This window comes from Apostichopus japonicus, chromosome 3, assembly GCF_037975245.1.
Source record: "Apostichopus japonicus isolate 1M-3 chromosome 3, ASM3797524v1, whole genome shotgun sequence".
In the NCBI taxonomy this organism is placed as follows: Eukaryota; Metazoa; Echinodermata; class Holothuroidea; order Aspidochirotida; family Stichopodidae; genus Apostichopus; species Apostichopus japonicus.
In genome coordinates this window covers 9,693,258-9,712,312 of record NC_092563.1, presented here as the reverse complement: position 1 = coordinate 9,712,312, position 19,055 = coordinate 9,693,258, and the positions used below count along the sequence as shown (strand labels likewise).

Here is a 19,055-nt window from a genome sequence, read left to right as displayed (position 1 = left end):
CAATTGGAAATGAAAAAGGGGTTTTCTGACTTGCGGAGCAGGGGGGGGGGGGCGGAATGATACTTCTGCTCCCATATTTTTCACTGGAAGGGGGGGGGCTGGCGCCCCCAGCCCCCTCGGTTCCTACGCCCTTGATCCTGACAGACCATCGACTGTGATAGTTTTCCGGAGTAAGGAAGGATTAGGCAACCAAAATAGGTTGCATTTACTCAACGATACTTCCATCATGCTGAGATTAAATTTTCAGCTGTATTTCAGGAATATGTGTCCCTTTTAAAATAATTGTAACTGTAACAGCACGTTAAAATCTGGAGTCTGCCGCAGGCTTTCAACAGACAACATAACACTTTGTCGACACACATACCACAACTTTGCATATTTTACATATCTGACTTGTGTGAAATGTCACTGGATCGTTTGCAATGGCTGCTGCTAATCGTTATAAAAGCATACCACATACCTCAACACAGCCTTTAGTGTTTTCCAGAGGTATTATTTGTTGTACGGTATGAATGTCTATGAACAAAAATCCCATTTAGTACCGTATGCGATGGAAATGACACCAAACCATGAAACTTTATAATCAAACCTCTTAAACTTGGATCTCGAAGAGTACTGGTAGCTTGATATTATTTGATACAATCATAATACACAAATATATCCTGTCCTAACAACTAGTACTAACCAAAGATGTATAAGAACACATTCTTTTCATCAACCTACTATGGCGTTTTTCTCCTCTTCGTTCCACCTCAGCACCTAGTATTTCTAATATTCTCACCAGCCATCCATTGACTTTATTTCTCATTTGGCGAGTTTAGTTTAAATTAAGTTTTAGCTTAGCCTTAAGGGCTCTAACGAAGCGAGACCTGCGAGGTTTCAAAAGGGTTTAAAGGGGTTGTGTAACCGATATTACTGATAGAATTTCAAACTAACTGTGGTACCATAGTTTAATTTATATTTTAACATCATTCCAGTTGGGGTTGGTCATTCATATAAGTGGTCGGGTTTTTAAGTTTATCCTACGACCATTACGTTGCCCTTCAGAAGAAACCCAAGACAGAATAAAGGAAAACCATTATATTCAATTGTTAACCTTTGTCTCGGATTAATATCCTAATTTGATTCATCGTTTTCATATATTTGAATTTATTCAGTTTATCTATGCCAAGGCCCATTCGTCGTTTCCAAAAGATCAAGTAATGGGTATTTTTGAGTTTGAGTGACTAACAGATTTATAACAACATAAACATTTCAAATTGTACATCATTGTGCATATTAATATGGAGGTCATAAAGGGAATTTCAGGTGAGTTTATAACCATAAGTCCACCATTACATAAGTGGGATAAACAAACAAAGGAAACAATATAAACATATGAAAAAATAACAATATATAGAGAAATATAAAAAAAGCCAGCAAATTATTTTTTATAAGTCAAATAGTGTTTGAAGGTTTTCTGGGAGGAACATAAAGAATTACGGCAACTACTGGGAAGAGATCTCCAGTTTAGATAAAGTAGAGGGTATGCTGTGTTGTGAGGGGTAAAGAGAGAATATATATATATATATATAAATATATAATTATATATATATATATGTATATATATATATATATGTGTATATATATATATATATGTATATATATATATATATATATATATATATATATATATATATATATATATATATATAAACCATGGTTCCTCTTTAACATTAAAAAATATCACCTTCATAGCGATATATGTAACAGAGAGAGAGAATTCGTAATTTTGCAATTTCGTTAGATGGCAAATGTCTAACAAGATTATCCACAGATACACGCCTAGCAATATGGTATATATTTTAAAAATTACCACTTTTCTGTACAAATGAAAATGTGATCAACCAAATGAATGAACTCCGTTGTCATTCAATTTCAGTTGCGCACAACACCGAAGAACTTACTAAAGGAGAAACTGTAACAATTATAACAGGTTATGTTAATTCAAATTGAATCAGTGACTGCAGGTACTTTTCGCTATTTGAATGGGAAAGAATTAAAAAAAAAATATAGACCTGAGTATCTTTGGATCTCCGAAGAGATACGAAATAGTCATTTCGCTTAAGTGATGGGAATGAAACGCCAAAAGCCTAGTTTGGCATACATATTTGCATATCTACAGTGCAAAGATGATTTCGATAAACACCTCATTAAACGTATAATTTAAACAAATATTCGCAGCTGGGTTTTTTTTCACTGTATTTATTTACAATACCGTAACACATAATACATCAGCATCAGCAAAAAGACTTACATAAGAAGCTTACATAAAGAAATCATAGAAGTCGTTAAGGTTACACAAATTGTTGTTTTGCTTAGAAATGAAATAGTGAAGATCAAGTTGAAAGCGAAACTTAAAATAAAATTCGTGCACATGTGGGATTTGGTTATTCAACCTACAAGTATAAATATACTTTTTAGCATGCAAAATTAAAAAGTTCACAGGATTATCCATATCACCAAAATCACCAAAACAAATATTGGTAAAATTAAAAGTATAATTAATTTTAATGCAATTTGAATTCACTGCCTCCCAGAAACGCTCAACGTGACTACAATTATAAAACAAATGTATTAGTGTTTCATCGGCATTCTTGCAAAATGAACAAAGTGGAGAATTAACCATTTTCATTTTATAAAGCAAGCTATTTATGCCTAAAATACGATGTAGAAAACGCAATTGTAGATATGCAACTTTGGGGTCATTCACAGCCGTATAAGGCAGCCTAAAAATCTTATTCCAAACTATTTTCACTGGAAAATTCATAGCTTGCTCCTTCATAATAGACGACGGGGGCGTGCAGAGACCGGTAATTAGCTTATTATAAACATTTTTGGTTATTTTATGTGTGCGCATGCACATATTAAAGTTATTTCACTCATTGGGAGCAAAACAGAATCATGGTACCCCCTCCAATAACTAGGAATGGCGTGAATAATCCCAAAGTACGAAGTAAAAGGAACATTTCTAATATATATTTTCGCTTGAAACGTGTTATATGGAATTACCGAGCCATCATTTTTAATGAAATCTTTCACATGTATTGTTCTGTAATTTAAAAGATTATACTGGAAAATTACTTTATTGTTAACTAATATATGACTGTTGTTTAAAATGATTTCATTACCATAATTACTGTCTGGATGATAAAAATTAAACTCAGCCCAAGCCTCACACACTTCTCTGCAAAAAATATTAGAAATACAAGAAACTGCCTCCTTATTGAAATTACATTTAAAAAGAAAAGCACCACCGAACTGTTTTAGGTACAAATCAAACAATATTTTCCAGTTTCCTCTCTGAGGGGCTAAATACCGTTTTACCCAGCTACAGTTTAGACTTTTAATGAAAGATTCAATATCTGTCATATCAAAGCCACCATTAACTTTCTTATTAATAAGGGTGCTCCGTTTAATCTTATAAGGTTTATTGTTTCAAATAAAATTATACAAAATTATATGAACCTCTTTAATGAAACTAAGAGGAGGATTTGGTAGAACACTAAAAAGAAAAACAAGTTGCGAAATGGCCAAACTCTTAATTACAGTTATTTACCAGTTAGTGTTAAGTCACGTTTTGACCACATCCCAAGTAACTGTTTGAGCCTGGATAATTTGGGAAGATAATTCAACGAGAAGAAATCTTCATTCTTTGTAGTAAATGTGACACCAAGATATTTCACGGGACCAAGATTAACATTAAATCCATGAAAATACCAGGGAACCCTTGAAACCATTTGTGTTGTACAGCAAAACAGTTTACAACTTAAAGGATTGGCAAATCACAGCAGTGGTGACGTGATGTCGACAGAACAAGTTGTTCATCTACATTGTATGGGTTCTGGAGAACCTGACCATAAAGACTGATATAATTGGCTGTGATGTAAACCTTCATCACAAAGTACTTATTCTGCTGTATCCGGTATTTCAGTTATAAAGAGAACGGACTCTTACACACACACACAGACACATCAATTATTTTCAAGGTATTATACACCTACACATTTGATTACAGAACCATCGATGACATGCAATAGCTCTTCGGTTTATCCAATTGACCATTATGTATTACTTTGTGTTGGTCATACGTAAAATATGGGTTAACTATAATTGATAAATTGCAATGGGAATGCCATCTTCTTCTAAAGTAGTTTACTGTCAAGACGAAGTACTCTCAACTATTCGTAAATGTAAATTAGAGTAAAGCATGGATTAATCATTACGATGATAGTTAAACTATTGGCATTAGATACTGTATAAGGGTTAAATGGATTTACATTTAATAGGCCTATAAGTGGTGAACTTAAGGTGTGAGATATCCTCGTCATCTAATCGAACTGGTCACTGACTATATGTGATAATCCCATCATGACGGTTTAATTAATGAATTGATTGATTGATATTTACACTTAACATATAATAATTTTCTGTAAGATGCCCATGGTTTATTTGTGAAGAATTGTGCGTTAAATAGAGAATTAACAGAAGCACTCTTAAATCGAAACTGGTGAGTTTTATCTACCCGTTTTCTAGAATCAGGGATATTGATAAGTTTCAAATGAACTTTTTGTGGAGTATTAACCGCCACTCATTTGAAGCTGCCTTCCTTGATAGCAAACTCAATGTCAAGAATGATACTAATAAAACGATTGGCAAAGCATGACGGTGTTTTCTTAATCATGTCGAGCTCCTCAGTAATTACAAATGTATCATGGTCCACCCTGTTAATTAATAACAATAATATATTTTTTATTAAGCTTATCCATACGTAAGTGAGCATTATCTTACTGAGCACCACCCAAATAAATCAACTTAAAACTGTCCACAACCAAGCCGTGCGCATCTGGCTTAGGCTCAAAGGTCTATATCTGATATAAATGTTTATTATGACAACTTCGACCCTCTTTACGACTTACAACTTTATTAACTTAAAATACTAAAATATCCTCTTTCTTGACCCCTTAATTAATGACCTTTCCCTCTAACACCCTCTTAGTTTAATTTATATTTTGTTTATTACTTCATATCGGATTTTGTAGCTTTTCCAACTTTTCCCAACCTGAAAGAGCAGCTCAACGGGATTATACATACCTACACATAGTATAGTTTACCTTTTGTCAGTAGGTTACCTTTTCAGCAGACGATTCTCTTCTGAAAGAGTTTAACATTGATAAGTACTGGCGGGAATACGTTATGAATATCTTATGTGCATGTAAATTAACTCCTACGGATATCGAGATAAGTATAGGCTAAATGCCCGTATGTGAAGTATTATCATATACTTTTTTTCCCGAAAAGTGCAATTTTATCCTATTTGTTTTCTTTTGATTTCCTTTTGCTTCCTAATTTATGGCACACAAAGTTGAGTAACTTTTATGAGTTACTTTGTAATTCCTGTTGAGCTTTGTCGATAAATTAAAGTCGGACCGTAATGTCATGTTTCTTGCTTTGATACTTAACGATGGTTTTACAAACGCCATTGGGTAGTCAATGATCTGTAGCTATCATGTTCATTGATGGGTAGCGGAATTCGTACCAATCATACAGCGACAAAGAAAATTTTCATTCATGCTTCATGTTTGCGGTGTCCTATATAATCAAACAAAACTGTAAAGTGGACTAAAGTAATATCAACTATTTTGCAAACAACGAAAGACGGTTGTTTGATGCGCGTCATTTACTTGCCTTGCGTGCCAAATGACTTGTTTATTGTAGCTGTAAATATCTAATTTACTATCCCAAATTGTAAGCAGTGAGTTAGATCCAATTAAATGTCCGGTCCCTATCTCAGATGGATCGAGAGATGAGGCTTGGTGAGTTCTTCCAGAAAGATAATTATCGAGAGCTGTAGGGGTGCGAAGAGAAGTACTCATGTTAATATATACCATCTCAAACATACGGACGGTAACTTTTCTGAATCTGCATCTTTTCTGTAAATGAAGGGTCACAAAGGAAGCACGTGCCACCTAACACGCAAATATTCCAATTATGGATTTCAGTTTCATTAAGTTAGTCCATGGTTCACACCTATCATTATATGGAAGTGTTATCGCTGTTGCAGTGGGTAGTGATGGTTGATTTGTCGTTGCTGTATTAAACATTCCAAGCAAAATGCGGTTGTATTACTAAGAGCGTAAGTTTGCTTGAATAGACTTCATGTATATGAATTGTGAAGACATTAGACGTTAGACGTTAGTTTCATGTTCCATCAATAGCAAAATTGTACTCATGTCCCGCTTTGTTAGAGATTCTTTGTATCTCTTGCTTGTTTGAATCTACAATGAGAATCACATCAGTGATTCTTTTTATACTTTGCGTGCTATTAGGAGCAGAAAGCTGGAAAGTTCGAAGTTAAAATATGGCAAACACACAATGAGACTTTCATGTGTAGAGATTTGACTATATAGTAAATTGTAATTTATTTTAGTTGGTCCGGGAGTCATGAAATATATGGCTATACGTTGCTGGAACTTGGAATTATCTTCTACTTTAAGTGTACTCTATGTCGGACTGAGGTACGCGCCACATCTACTTATATATAGTTTCTCAGTATATGCACTCATGTACTAACCAGAGCTAGACATAAATACCCCCGCCCCACCACCACCACCAGAGAAAACATAATCACGGACGGTAAGATGTAACTGACAACATGTGATAACTGTAACTATATGGTATTATTGTAACTATATGGTATATTACTGTAAGTATAGGGTATTACTGTAACTATAGGGTATTATTGTAACCATAGGGTATTACTGTAACAATAGAGTACTACAAAACTGTTCTACAAAAGTGTTGATCTCAATGGGTTTCTATAGTACCGTGCTACTCACCGATTTTTCTCTATGTGCAAAACCTTCTTACGAACTTTTAGAAGAATAATTGCCACTAATAACTTCGGTGGGTACAAATTAAACAAGTTCGGGTGCCGCTTCATGTATACATGATAAAGGATGGCTTAATGTTGCAAACGGTTGAGCAATGATTCAAGGTAGACTGGTATTAGTTTCGAATCATTGAATGGAGCGATTAAATATAACAAAAAAAACTGAACATTTTTTTGTTCGTGGATATGAATTTCTATGCGGATTTTAACTAAATGTGGTAACAAGTTGATGTAGGTAGTGTACCATTGCATGTATATATATATGTAATCTTATTTGCATACATGTGGATAAAATGGAACGAGAAGGCACATGTGATTCAATTAAGTAAGGTTAAACTGCTAAGCTAAACTGATATATATATATATATATATATATATATATATATATATATATATACACGAGCGACAGCCGTGCAGTATTTTAATAGCTTCAAATCGTTGCACATCCTCTCTGTCAACGTCCTCGTTCTATTGTTGTGTCTTAGTTACACTAATTTCTAACATTGAACTTAAAGTTTGGAGGTTGAGAAGCTACCTAAGTGTCCGTATCAAATCATGGAAAAACATGTTTTGTTCATCGAAGCATCCTGTGTATGTGATGATATGTTTAATAATGTATATCGATATATAGAGGATTCTCTGAGGTCTATAATGACTGAAGAATGCAGGAAATTATTATCAGTATATTTAATTTCGATATTACAACTTTTGATACTCCTTGAACGTTAGGTGGAGCAGAGGCGGAGAAGAACTACCTACCACATATTAGGCTTCGCTGATTTCTTTTGTATACTAGGCCAGTGGAAGGTAGCCCTAACCATCAACATATGATATAGGCAATATTAAATAAAGGATTTCATCTCACAAAGTCACCGAGGTGTAAGAAGTTTTCAAAATGAAGAGAGGTAGAAAACTGGCATGACTTGTGATCATCCTTAGGAGCTTTGTAGATTCTGCGGTTGGCCAAGATGGATGATTTTTTGAATGTTTGATTCCAACCTTCCAACATATTTGTCATTTTCCCCTCTCGAATTCGGTCTTTTTTGGCCTTTTTGTATACCAAATGTCATACTTTTTTTCATACTTTGAGCTTTCCATGCCTTCTTTGAGCTTTAAAAGGTCACAGTATCTACGACTTTATCCAAAAACGTTGACACATTTTCACCGAAAATTTGACTTTTTAAACGAAACTTTTTACTGTTTTTCGTCTTAATTTCCTCTTTTATATCCTCAAATATCGACCCTAGTAACAAGACAAAAGTGAAGTGCAGCAGCGTATATATTTTCCCTCTAATTTTTAAAGTGAGAGGTAGATGTTCCTAAACATAGGCACCCTGATTTCAAGTTTCGTTGTTCGAAAAATAATAGTAGTTATTGGGTAACAACCTTGCGTCTATAGACGTAAATTATGTAACCTAATTTATAACCTAAAATATGCATCCGAAACCACCATTTGACGTCTTAAGTGTTAGTTATTTCCGGCGGAGGAACCAGCCTCCTCTTACATAGGAGTCACTTACACCGATCCCATTGGCCACACTCCCTCCTTTTTAAAACCCTGGATCCGCCTCTGATTATGCAAAGGAACTAGCTATATATATATATATATATATATATATATATATATATACATATATATATATATTTAATATATATATATATATATATGTTGATACTAGATGAGACTATAGTGGAACACTAGTGGTTGTAACTCGGAGTTTCACGCTTTATAGCGATCTTCAGACAACTGGTAGCTTCAAGTTATGCTCCATGAATATATAGGATCCTCGTCGGGATTACCGGGGATTATGCGGTTGTTGGTGTATTGTTCTGCCGGGGTATTCTCTTTCGCGTCCGTTCTGTTTGTGGGTTTGTAAGACATTCTTCGGTGTTCGGCTGTTGGTGTATTCTCTTTTGCGTCCGATCTGTTGTTGGGGTTTTTGCCTTCCTTCGGTGCTCGCCCTGAAACTTATCAACAAACACTTCCCGAAGACATCGAAACTACACAAGATTTTCAACAGAAACACCGTGAAAGTCAGTTACAGTTGCATGCCCAACATCGCCAGCATCATCAAAGGACACAACAAACGTATAGCAGCCACCCACACATCGAAAGAAAAGGAAGCCTGCAACTGCCGAAAAAAGGACACATGCCCACTAAATGGAAACTGCCAGGCATCTAACATCATATACAAGGCCGAAGTGAACACCATCGACAACTGCAAGACATACATCGGCCTAACAGAACCCCCCTTCAAGCTCAGATACGGTAACCACAAGATGTCGCTCAACCACGAAAAACACCAAAACGCAACGGAACTCTCGAAGCACATCTGGCAGCTGAAACAGAACAACCAGCCATTCACTATCAATTGGTCGATCGCCAGCAGAGCCAAAGCCTACAGCAACGAGTCGAAGCGGTGCAACCTCTGTCTCACTGAAAAACTCATCATTATCAACACAGACAAACGGACCCTCCTGAACAAACGCCCATAGCTCATATCGAAGTGTCGCCACGAAAACAAGTTCTACATAAACAACTCCAGTCCAACCACCAAACACCGTCAAGAGAACCACACACAACTAAGGAGCGAGCACCGAAGGAAGGCAAAAAACCCCAACAACAGATCGGACGCAAAAGAGAATACACCAACAGCCGAACACCGAAGAATGTCTTACAAACCCACAAACAGAACGGACGCGAAAGAGAATACCCCGGCAGAACAATACACCAACAACCGCATAATCCCCGGTAATCCCGACGAGGATCCTATATATTCATGGAGCATAACTTGAAGCTACCAGTTGTCTGAAGATCGCTTTAAAGCGTGAAACTCCGAGTTACAACCACTAGTGTTCCACTAGTCTCATCTAGCATCAACATATATTCCGCTCTGTCCAATGGACATAGAGCACTCTGCGCCAAGATAGACGCCAACCTACTCTCTCTCTATATATATATATATATATATTGTTATCGCAATTTTAATTTTAATTTAACATCAAAACATTTTGGTTGATATAACAAGCTTTATATTATCACATATCTGCAACATCTTTGTAAGTCTTTTTTTATCTCAATAATGTTTACTGTTTGAATAAACTAGAATTTTCGAAAGAAATAGAAGAAACACATGTGTTGTTCAGTTCCACGGCATGTTTAACATTCTATCAACCATTAAACATTGCAATTCTGTTAAATGTTGTAATTACATATGATCGGGCTATTACACGAAGCCCTCATTACAGAATGAAACATACGACAACAAATTAAGATTTAGGGACGCAACGAGAAGTAATGTGTCTGTGAAGCTTCGTCTTAACATTGTTTACCGGTATTTTGTTTAATTATGGTTTGCCATTTTAGAAGAGTTATAAATCATTCACCAGACCTCTAAATAAATGAAAAGGAGAGTTTAATTAGTTTAACTTTTTTTCGGACCGAGGCACATCAGCAGACAGGGTCACGTGGTCCCTCCTCTACAAAAAAGGAAAGAAAAAGAAAGAAATAATGAAAAATGATCAAAACCAGTTAATTATAGCAAGTAAAATTCGTAAAATGTTGAAGTGACGACGTATGTATAGGTATAGATGGTGATTGTATTAAAGTGTACTTCATAATGTGATAGAGATACTTGTAATGAATATCCCCAAACTACAGTTGAGAAATGTTTTATCCCACTTGGGAAATATCACACTATGAATGTTCCTTCTCAAGACTAAAAACTAAGTCTTGAGCCACATTTAAACTCCAATGTTTTTTTCTATTAATTTGTGTGTGTGTGTGTGTAGTATTAATATTCTATAATAATCATATAAAATTGAAGTTCTTAACGCGAGCTTATTCTGAAATTTGTTTCAGTATCATGAATACTTACGTTAGCCCCGAAAATACGAGAAGAATACAAAGGACAAAGTTTGAGCTTGTTGTATGACATAATACATTAACATAATGGAAGATTTATGGACGTCCATGATCCCTAAATCCAGAAATCTCCCACACGGAGCAATATTACCATAATATATTAGAATAGGTGGAGCTGTTCATAATCTTTAGATTAACTGAGATGCTGTTTGGATTAGCAAAATACCAGTTTCATTTAGCAAGGGAACGTTATGTAAAGAGATTTACAACTATATGGATAGTATATGTGAACCGTTAATTGTATTGTTCACTATAAATTTATAGATAAGTAGCACACTAAGATATAAGGTAAACATCTAGAAATCTAGAAAACTTGGCATAGATGGGTGGGATTGGCCGATATTGGAGATTGATGGAGTCGAGTGGGGGTAGAGTGGGACAGTGGTGCAGAAGGGTCGGGCAGGGGTGGGAGGGGAAGGGATGAATTAACAGTTCTTTACAACCTTGCAGGAACACCTGTCTTGATTATTATTACTTACTGCACATATTACACATTAGTGGGCATTTTGTTTGGACATAGTTTTCCCTTCCGCACATCCTAACCGGCCATCCTGGATTGGCTCGGCATTTTCGGTTGGTATCTTCACAGAAACCTGTAAAATAATGAATACATTATTACGTCAACTTAATAAATGAACGGAGTGTCATAAACACTGGTTTAACCTTCAAATCACAGGTGTATTTTGAGCAGGAGAGAGAATATGTCTGACAAACAAGAAATCCCTGACATAGTTTCGATTGTAACGTTCCCGTTTGATAAAGATATTCACGTACAGTAGTTGCTTACTAACACAACCCCCTCCCACCCCACATTTAATGGTGCAATAGGTAGAAAACAGGATATATATTTATGAAAGCCTAACTTACAATATCGTTATGGAAAAGACTTTCTTATAAATTTGATCTTTCTATAAGGTACACGTTAAGTTTATTGTCGTGAAGTGATATGATACCCCCTTTAAGTTCCTTTCAAACTCCTGCAAGGTCTTTAACCCTTTGTACTTCTGTCCTTCAAGTTTTCTCCTTCGTTAATTCCCACGGTTCCCGAATAAAGAATTACATAAGAAATTGTTCGGTCCATCTTAAGACGTCTAGTTTAGGAGCCCGTATTTTCAGACAAAGCCAAACATAACTTAAAATTAGGACCACGTGTTGTTTTCTTTCTTTCTTTCTCACTCACGATTGGTTCATTCAGTGATAGATTTCATAAATATTAATTATGTTCAGCATTAAATAATATTGAACCAATCATCGATCAGATGCCCCATCACGTGTCCGCCCAAGCTTTGCAACTTGTTTTTGTAGAGTCAAGTTAGTTCTGGAAAGTTAGTCGAATCAGCCGGTACTAACAATCCAGGTTACAGCCGTATAATTTACCACTTGACTGAATCTTTTATATTACAACCATCATCGATTCATCTTTAATTGAGAGACGGAGACAATAAATGAGCTTGAAATCAACAGATCTGTTTTAAACATTTATTTGAGTGGAGCTCCTTGGAGCTAGGCTTGCGTTAATCAGGCGCGTATCCAGGATTTTCTAACCCGGGGGCGCGAATTACTATCTAAGCGGAGCGCCACCATTGGTTGGCGCGGAGCGTACAAGAAAATTTCTGGTTTTGATGCCCCCCAGATCACCGGAAATGGCACTTCTCGGGCTTGAAAATGACCAACAAGATGTACACTTTTGCCTGAGGACCAAGTATTTCCCAAAAGTTTTTTCCATCCATAACCTTTTTGAAGATTGTCACCAGTCACACATCATGTTCGACCTCATTGCATGTCCTATGGATCATTGCTTTTGTAGGTGATTCTACGTCACGGCCCACAATATCCGAAAGCCCCACTTTTCAAGGTTTTAAGCCCATTATTTGTTGAGAATTTGAAAATTCACATTTCTCGTGAATAAAATCACTTCAAAACATACCCATAATGTTGCACAAAATTCAATCTATGGACAACCAATATAGAAAAACCTCCTTCAACCCTTAATCCAATTGGGCTCCTACGCCTTTGAATACACACATAGACAGATTTTGAGGCTATCCATAGTGGAACATGCATTTCAATGCTCACTGATATGATGTTATATCTGCTCTTTGCTTTACAAATTCGAACAGGCGTGTAGCAAGTAATTGACAAGGGAGGGGCGAAGCCTGTAGGCAAACTATCTAAGCGAAGCGCCACCATGAGTTGTCGCGAAGCGTACACGAAAAAGTTGGCCGTAAATGCCTCCCAGATCCAGGCGTGGCGGAACGGGGAAATTATTGGGGGGCCAATGTGTGGAGACTATCTAAGCGGAACGCCACCATCAGTTGACGCGGAGCGTACAAGAAAATTTTGGGTTTTTCAAACCCCCAGATGGCCGGAAACGGCACTTCCCGAGTGTTTTATGCTGCGAATACCTAGCCCAAAAATATGGGTCTCAAGCCTGCAATTTCTCAGATTGCACGTAATTTCATTTTTTTTCATTTATTTATTTCCAGTATAAATATAAATATTTATAAAAAAAAATCTGTAAAAACATTGTAATTTGTATATTCGATTGTGTTTTAAGAGAGTAGCTATTACTCGTAGTGTACTTGACGTTTTTGAGTGTAGTAAATTACTACTTGCAGTTAAATGCAATAATTAAATAAATGTCATAAGAAAAACCAGAAAGCATTTCTTAATGTAAACAAATGGGTAATTCCAAAACCAATATGTGCTTATATGAATATGTGCTTTGTTATCACACTTAAGGCACTTTAGAAGGATATACCCTACGAAAGATACATCTCCAATTAGAAGGGAATGTCCCTGTAGGATATATCCATGGGAAATGTGCTACCATTAGAAGGATATATCCTTCAGGGGATGTTGGAGAACTGGCTGAAATGAGGCAAGTCATTGGCCTAGGACGAAGTTGTGTTGCCCTCACCGGTACTCACACTCACTGCTTCCACTTTTCACGGGGCGTGAAGACGTGGTTGGGGTGACAATGTGGTCTATAGCAAGGGGACGGGCCGAGAGTCCCCCCCAGCATTTAATAAAATTATTACACCTATATAGTATACGTGTGCATCGGACAGATCGACAAGTATGCATTGAAAAATGGGCAGATGCACGTTTCGGAGCCTTGGTAAATATTGGGGGGGCTTATCATGCATTTGCACCCTCAACTTTTTCATGGGGGCAGTGAGCCCCCCCAAGCCCCCCCCCCCCCGGTTCCGCCGCCACTGCCCAGATCGCTGGAAATGACACTTCCCAGGCCTTGTAAGTTGCATCTAAGCATTGTCATAAAGAAAATTTGCTCGGGGGGGGGGGCGGTCGCCCCCTTCCCGAAATGCGTCATGTTCCCCGACGACTCGGTCGAGTTGAAGACCAGCCACAGTTGGTTCCATATAGCCAATTGTACAATTGTTTAAGACGTCCATACACACACACGCGTTATGATAGACCATATATAGTATTTATATAGATACATTAGTGAGAGAGGAAAAATGGAAACGTCAAAAATGGAGTTGTCGGTGTAAGGGGTAGGGTGAGGCGCACACCCCATCCGTAATCCTTGATCTGTCACTGGCTACCCTGTGTATATAATAGGGATCAGCGCTTTAACTATGACTGTTCCTCTTTGTCTTCCCGAGGTCTTGGCTATCTTCTACTCCCTCCTTTTCTCCTTTTTCTCTCTTTTTTCTTTTTTTCCCTTCCTTCCTCTCCTCCTTTTCTTTTTCCTCCTCCTTTTCCCTTTTTCTTCTCTTTTTCTTCTCTCCTCTTTTCCTTACCCGGGGGGCGCGCGCCCCCAACGCCCCCCTAGATACGCACCTGTTAATAGCCTACCATATAATTTTCCCCTAAGGGCAACGATTGCACCAACTCTTAACCGAGCTACACGGCGCCGTCATAGTGACTCAGCCACATTACATTATATTTATCGTCGACTCTGAAGTTGACATATTTATGACTATCAATGTTGTTATTGACAGTGTAATGTTTATAGATTCGTATGGTCAGTGGGTAAGAGTTCCCTTTATCAGTGCCTCCATCACCTTAAGGTTACGATTGGCTTTGGGTTTTGTCACTCTGGGATGTATTAACCACATAAAATTGGATCCATAGGCGTGTGAGGAGGGTTCAATTTGCGGGTGGGGGGGGGGTGGACGGGGAACTTCGATGGGAAAGGGGACGGATGAATTTGAAAGAGCAAACAGAGATATCACCTCAAAACGTCCCGGCAGGTGGGCCCTGTGTGCATTCTGTACCACCAATTTCACTATTTCAATGTTTTCAAACAAACAATACTGTTTCATCACTATGTTCTTTTTTATTTGTACATTCCAACAAAAGGGCGCTTTTCAAATAACTTTATAACACTTCTTTTTTACCATAATGGATAGTACTTTTCATCGACAAAAGTGCATCATTGAAAGGGCTCTGAGGGGGCATATGAAAATGACTACTTTGGATCTTCTCAAAATAAGAGATCTAACTTGTTTGCAACAATTTGTCGCCCTTTCTTTACGCTTTATTAAATTGTTACTTAAAAACACCCCCAAAAAATAATATTAAATTCAAATTTAATAACATTCTTCAGTTTCTAAATATTTGAACTTTGGAATTGTCTAATTTTATTGTTTCTTCGATTCTGCGATTTTGTTTGCTTTGAGATCATGCTTTACTTCCCACAACACGGATTTCGAAAAAAAAATCTTACAGCTATGAATATTCTGCAGAGAGCTTCTTGTTCAAAATTGAAAACGGATTCACAAAATCAATAAAAAGTTTGGAGGTTTGAAACACCGACATATTCAAATGCAACAGCCTAACAATATATGCCAGTTCAGGGTTTCTAATGCAGCGCCTGGTCGAGATTTCCTTAGCTCAGCTCGTTGGGGATGGGGGGGGGGGGTGGGTGTGGGTTACTTCGGCATTTAAAACACACGCTCAGTACACATTGTACAGTAAGGAAGCGCATATTTCAGGCGACGTCAGTTGGTTACTGTTTTGTCCACTTTATTACCTAAGTTTATCATAAAGGTGCCTCATAATTAAAGGCCATCCTTGCCGCTAATCACTGTAGTTTCTGCAAGAACTACGCCTAACGTTATACCCTTGCCTATTGCTAACTAGTTTCCGAAGCTTTACCTCAGTCATACGATGTCTATGTGCCAGACTGTAGTTTCTAGAAAATGACTATGTCAAGTCAGTCAGATGAATGATTTGAAAAAAAAAATCAAAATCTCTATCTTTTATAATATACTATAATACAAGGACAGTTTACTGTGTGTGATATCTGTGATATACTTATTAGTATCATTCAATTTTTGCACATTTGTTTAGTACATTGATCATTACAATCCCGCTTATATCAGTACAGTTCTCTGTTTCGTCGTCTTTATATATGTCAGACTATAGTCGTTTGCCAAGTTCGACATGAGTATATCTACATTTTGTGAGATAATCGCGTATGTCAAAAACTGAATACAACGAGGCTATTTAGTAATAGATTTTAGCTTACCACACACTTGTTGGATGTACCAATGAGTCAGACAAAGTTTTGTCATCTATTTCCAATAATACCAGATAACTTATCGACACTTCTTTTCGCATTTACTACCTTTCAAATAATTATGAACAGCGGCTCAGACAATGGTTAAAAATACGCAAATAGTGCCACCAAGTTCCCATAAAATACGCAGGAAACACTGGAATGGAAGTGCCGCCAACTACCGATGAATTTCTAATGTGGGAAAGTGATTACGTCAGTGGTTGTAAGTAACGTAAATCAGAAACAGCAGACGGGAAGGACGAATTTGTATGTATAGAAATGCTGGTACATTACCGTGTTAAACAGCTACCGCACTGAGCAGCACACCCACCCAACCCTTTACCTTTGACCTGTATTGCGCATTAGCTGTAGTAAATTGGCTTATTAGTGTACAACGTATGGACAATAACTGCACTTACTTTCGCAGGCTGGACCAAAATAACCATCTGGACAGGAGCACGAACAGTCCTTGGGATCGAGCGTACCGCAATGCTGACATTGACGCTTGCAATCTGACACCAAATGTAGAAATGAAAACTTTTATAATCAGGATGAAATAAATACGCAAATTGACAGTTACAACACGATTTGTGTAATGTAAGATTATTTCTTAGGTAGCATTAAATTTGTCTTTCATCCTTTTTTAAATTAGAAAAGTGCGATTGGGGTTTAAAAAATGATTATCCAAAAAGATCATAATTTGGATGATATTTAACGGTTACATCAAACAAACTCCTCAATCATTATCCATTCATATTGCAAAATATATATATTGTACATACGAATACGTCTTTGGCATAAACGCCATTGTGTATTTGAATACAAAAACTTTTGGATGTTGAACTTTGCTACGAGAACTTCACTCATATCTGCTAAGTTTCTGTTATTGAAATACAGATTATGTAGTTGAATAAAATTCGCGTATGCGTGATTCTTGCAGCTGTACCATGGCCTGCATGATTCCTGGGTGTAGCATGTAAAAAATCCGATTTACCTTCAAGTGATTACAATGACCAAATCCAAATAAAATGGACAAGTTTTAATATTTTTAATCTCAACAAACAAACAGCACTAACTGGGCTGACAAAATAAACTCACCGCAGTCACTTTCGCTCAAATCACAGGGAGCTGTAGGTGGAAAAGGAAAGTGTTATGGTAAAAATGAGAGGCAAAGCAAACTACTTACTACATGTATTCTGTTCTGCTCCATTAATGAGATGCATGGCTTAAACATATTGTCAGGAGGCAATCGTTTGATCATGCTTGAATTTATAATGGCAATATATAGGAGCTGTAACCTCGAGAACTATAAGTATATTATATAAACCATTCCCATTCTACATCTTTTCAATGTCTGTTGCTTGTAAAACTGAATGACAATCAAGTTACTTTAAAGGGGCATAATGAAAGTTGGCAAACACAAATGTTGGACGGAAAGATGAGATTAGTACACAAACTTTGGCCCTGTTTTACCTAAATTTCCTTGTCTATCATTGTGTACATGGCTAATTAGACTACTAAATGTCCCCCAGAACAAATACAAAATCAGGAAAAGCAAAAACAAAACAAACCAAAATAAAAATGTAAAAGGACCCGACCCATCTATCACATCACCACAACAACAAGGATGGTACATTTTTTTGTCACTTGAGAGGGTTGAAAGAGGCGAAGAATATATACATATCACAGTTTTATATGACGTATTTAGAAGAAAGTTAGAAGTGTTTTCGTACTGAAGACTTTCAAACTGGTCATGTGTCCAAATGGTCTGTACCGTGTTACGTTGTATCCATGTGGTCTGTACCGTGTTACGTTGTATCTATATGGTCTGTACCGAGTTACGTTGTATCCATATGGTCTGTATCGTGTTACGTTGTATATATATGGTCTGTACCGTGTTACGTTGTATCCATGTGGTCTGTACCGTGTTACGTTGTATCTATATGGTCTGTACCGAGTTACGTTGTATCCATATGGTCTGTATCGTGTTACGTTGTATCCATGTGGTCTGTACCGTGTTACGTTGTATCTATATGGTCTGTACCGAGTTACGTTGTATCCATATGGTCTGTATCGTGTTACGTTGTATCCATATGGTCTGTATCGTGTTACGTTGTATATATATGGTCTGTACCGTGTTACGTTGTATAACTATAGTCTGCACCGGGTTACGTTGTTTCTATATGGTCTGCACCGGGTTACGTTGTTTCTATATGGTCTGTACCGGGGTACGTTGTATCTATATGGAGTGTTCCGTGTTTTGTTTTATCTATATGGTCTGCACCGGGTTACTTTGTATCTATATGGTCTGTACCGGGTTAAGTTGTATCTATATGGTCTGTACCGGGATAAGTTGTATCAATATGGTCTGTACTGTGTTATGTTGTATCTATATGGTCTGTACCGGGTTACATTGTATCTATATGGTCTGTATCGTGTTACGTTGTATCTATATGGTCTGTACCGTGTTACGTTGTATCTATATGGTCTGTACCGTGTTACGTTGTATCTATATGGTCTGCACCGGGTTACTTTGTATCTATATGGTCTGTACCGGGTTAAGTTGTATCAATATGGTCTGTACTGTGTTATGTTGTATCTATATGGTCTGTACCGGGTTACATTGTATCTATATGGTCTGTATCGTGTTACGTTGTATCTATATGGTC

At 37.0% G+C, this 19,055-nt stretch overlaps 1 protein-coding gene across 1 annotated transcript in view; it reads right to left on the bottom strand.

The window, feature by feature from the left end:
• Positions 1 to 10,017: 10,017 nt before the first annotated feature.
• Positions 10,018 to 19,055, bottom strand: part of LOC139962670 (GLIPR1-like protein 1) — a 29,086-nt gene continuing 20,048 nt past the window's right edge. The window contains exons 5-8 of the mRNA XM_071962843.1: positions 17,485 to 17,514; positions 16,806 to 16,898; positions 11,336 to 11,449; positions 10,018 to 10,411 (exon numbers count right to left, since the gene is read on the bottom strand). Of these exons, the coding sequence (XP_071818944.1) occupies positions 10,383 to 10,411; positions 11,336 to 11,449; positions 16,806 to 16,898; positions 17,485 to 17,514 (266 nt within the window). The 3' untranslated portion in view covers positions 10,018 to 10,382. The remainder of the gene's footprint in view (positions 10,412 to 11,335; positions 11,450 to 16,805; positions 16,899 to 17,484; positions 17,515 to 19,055) is intronic.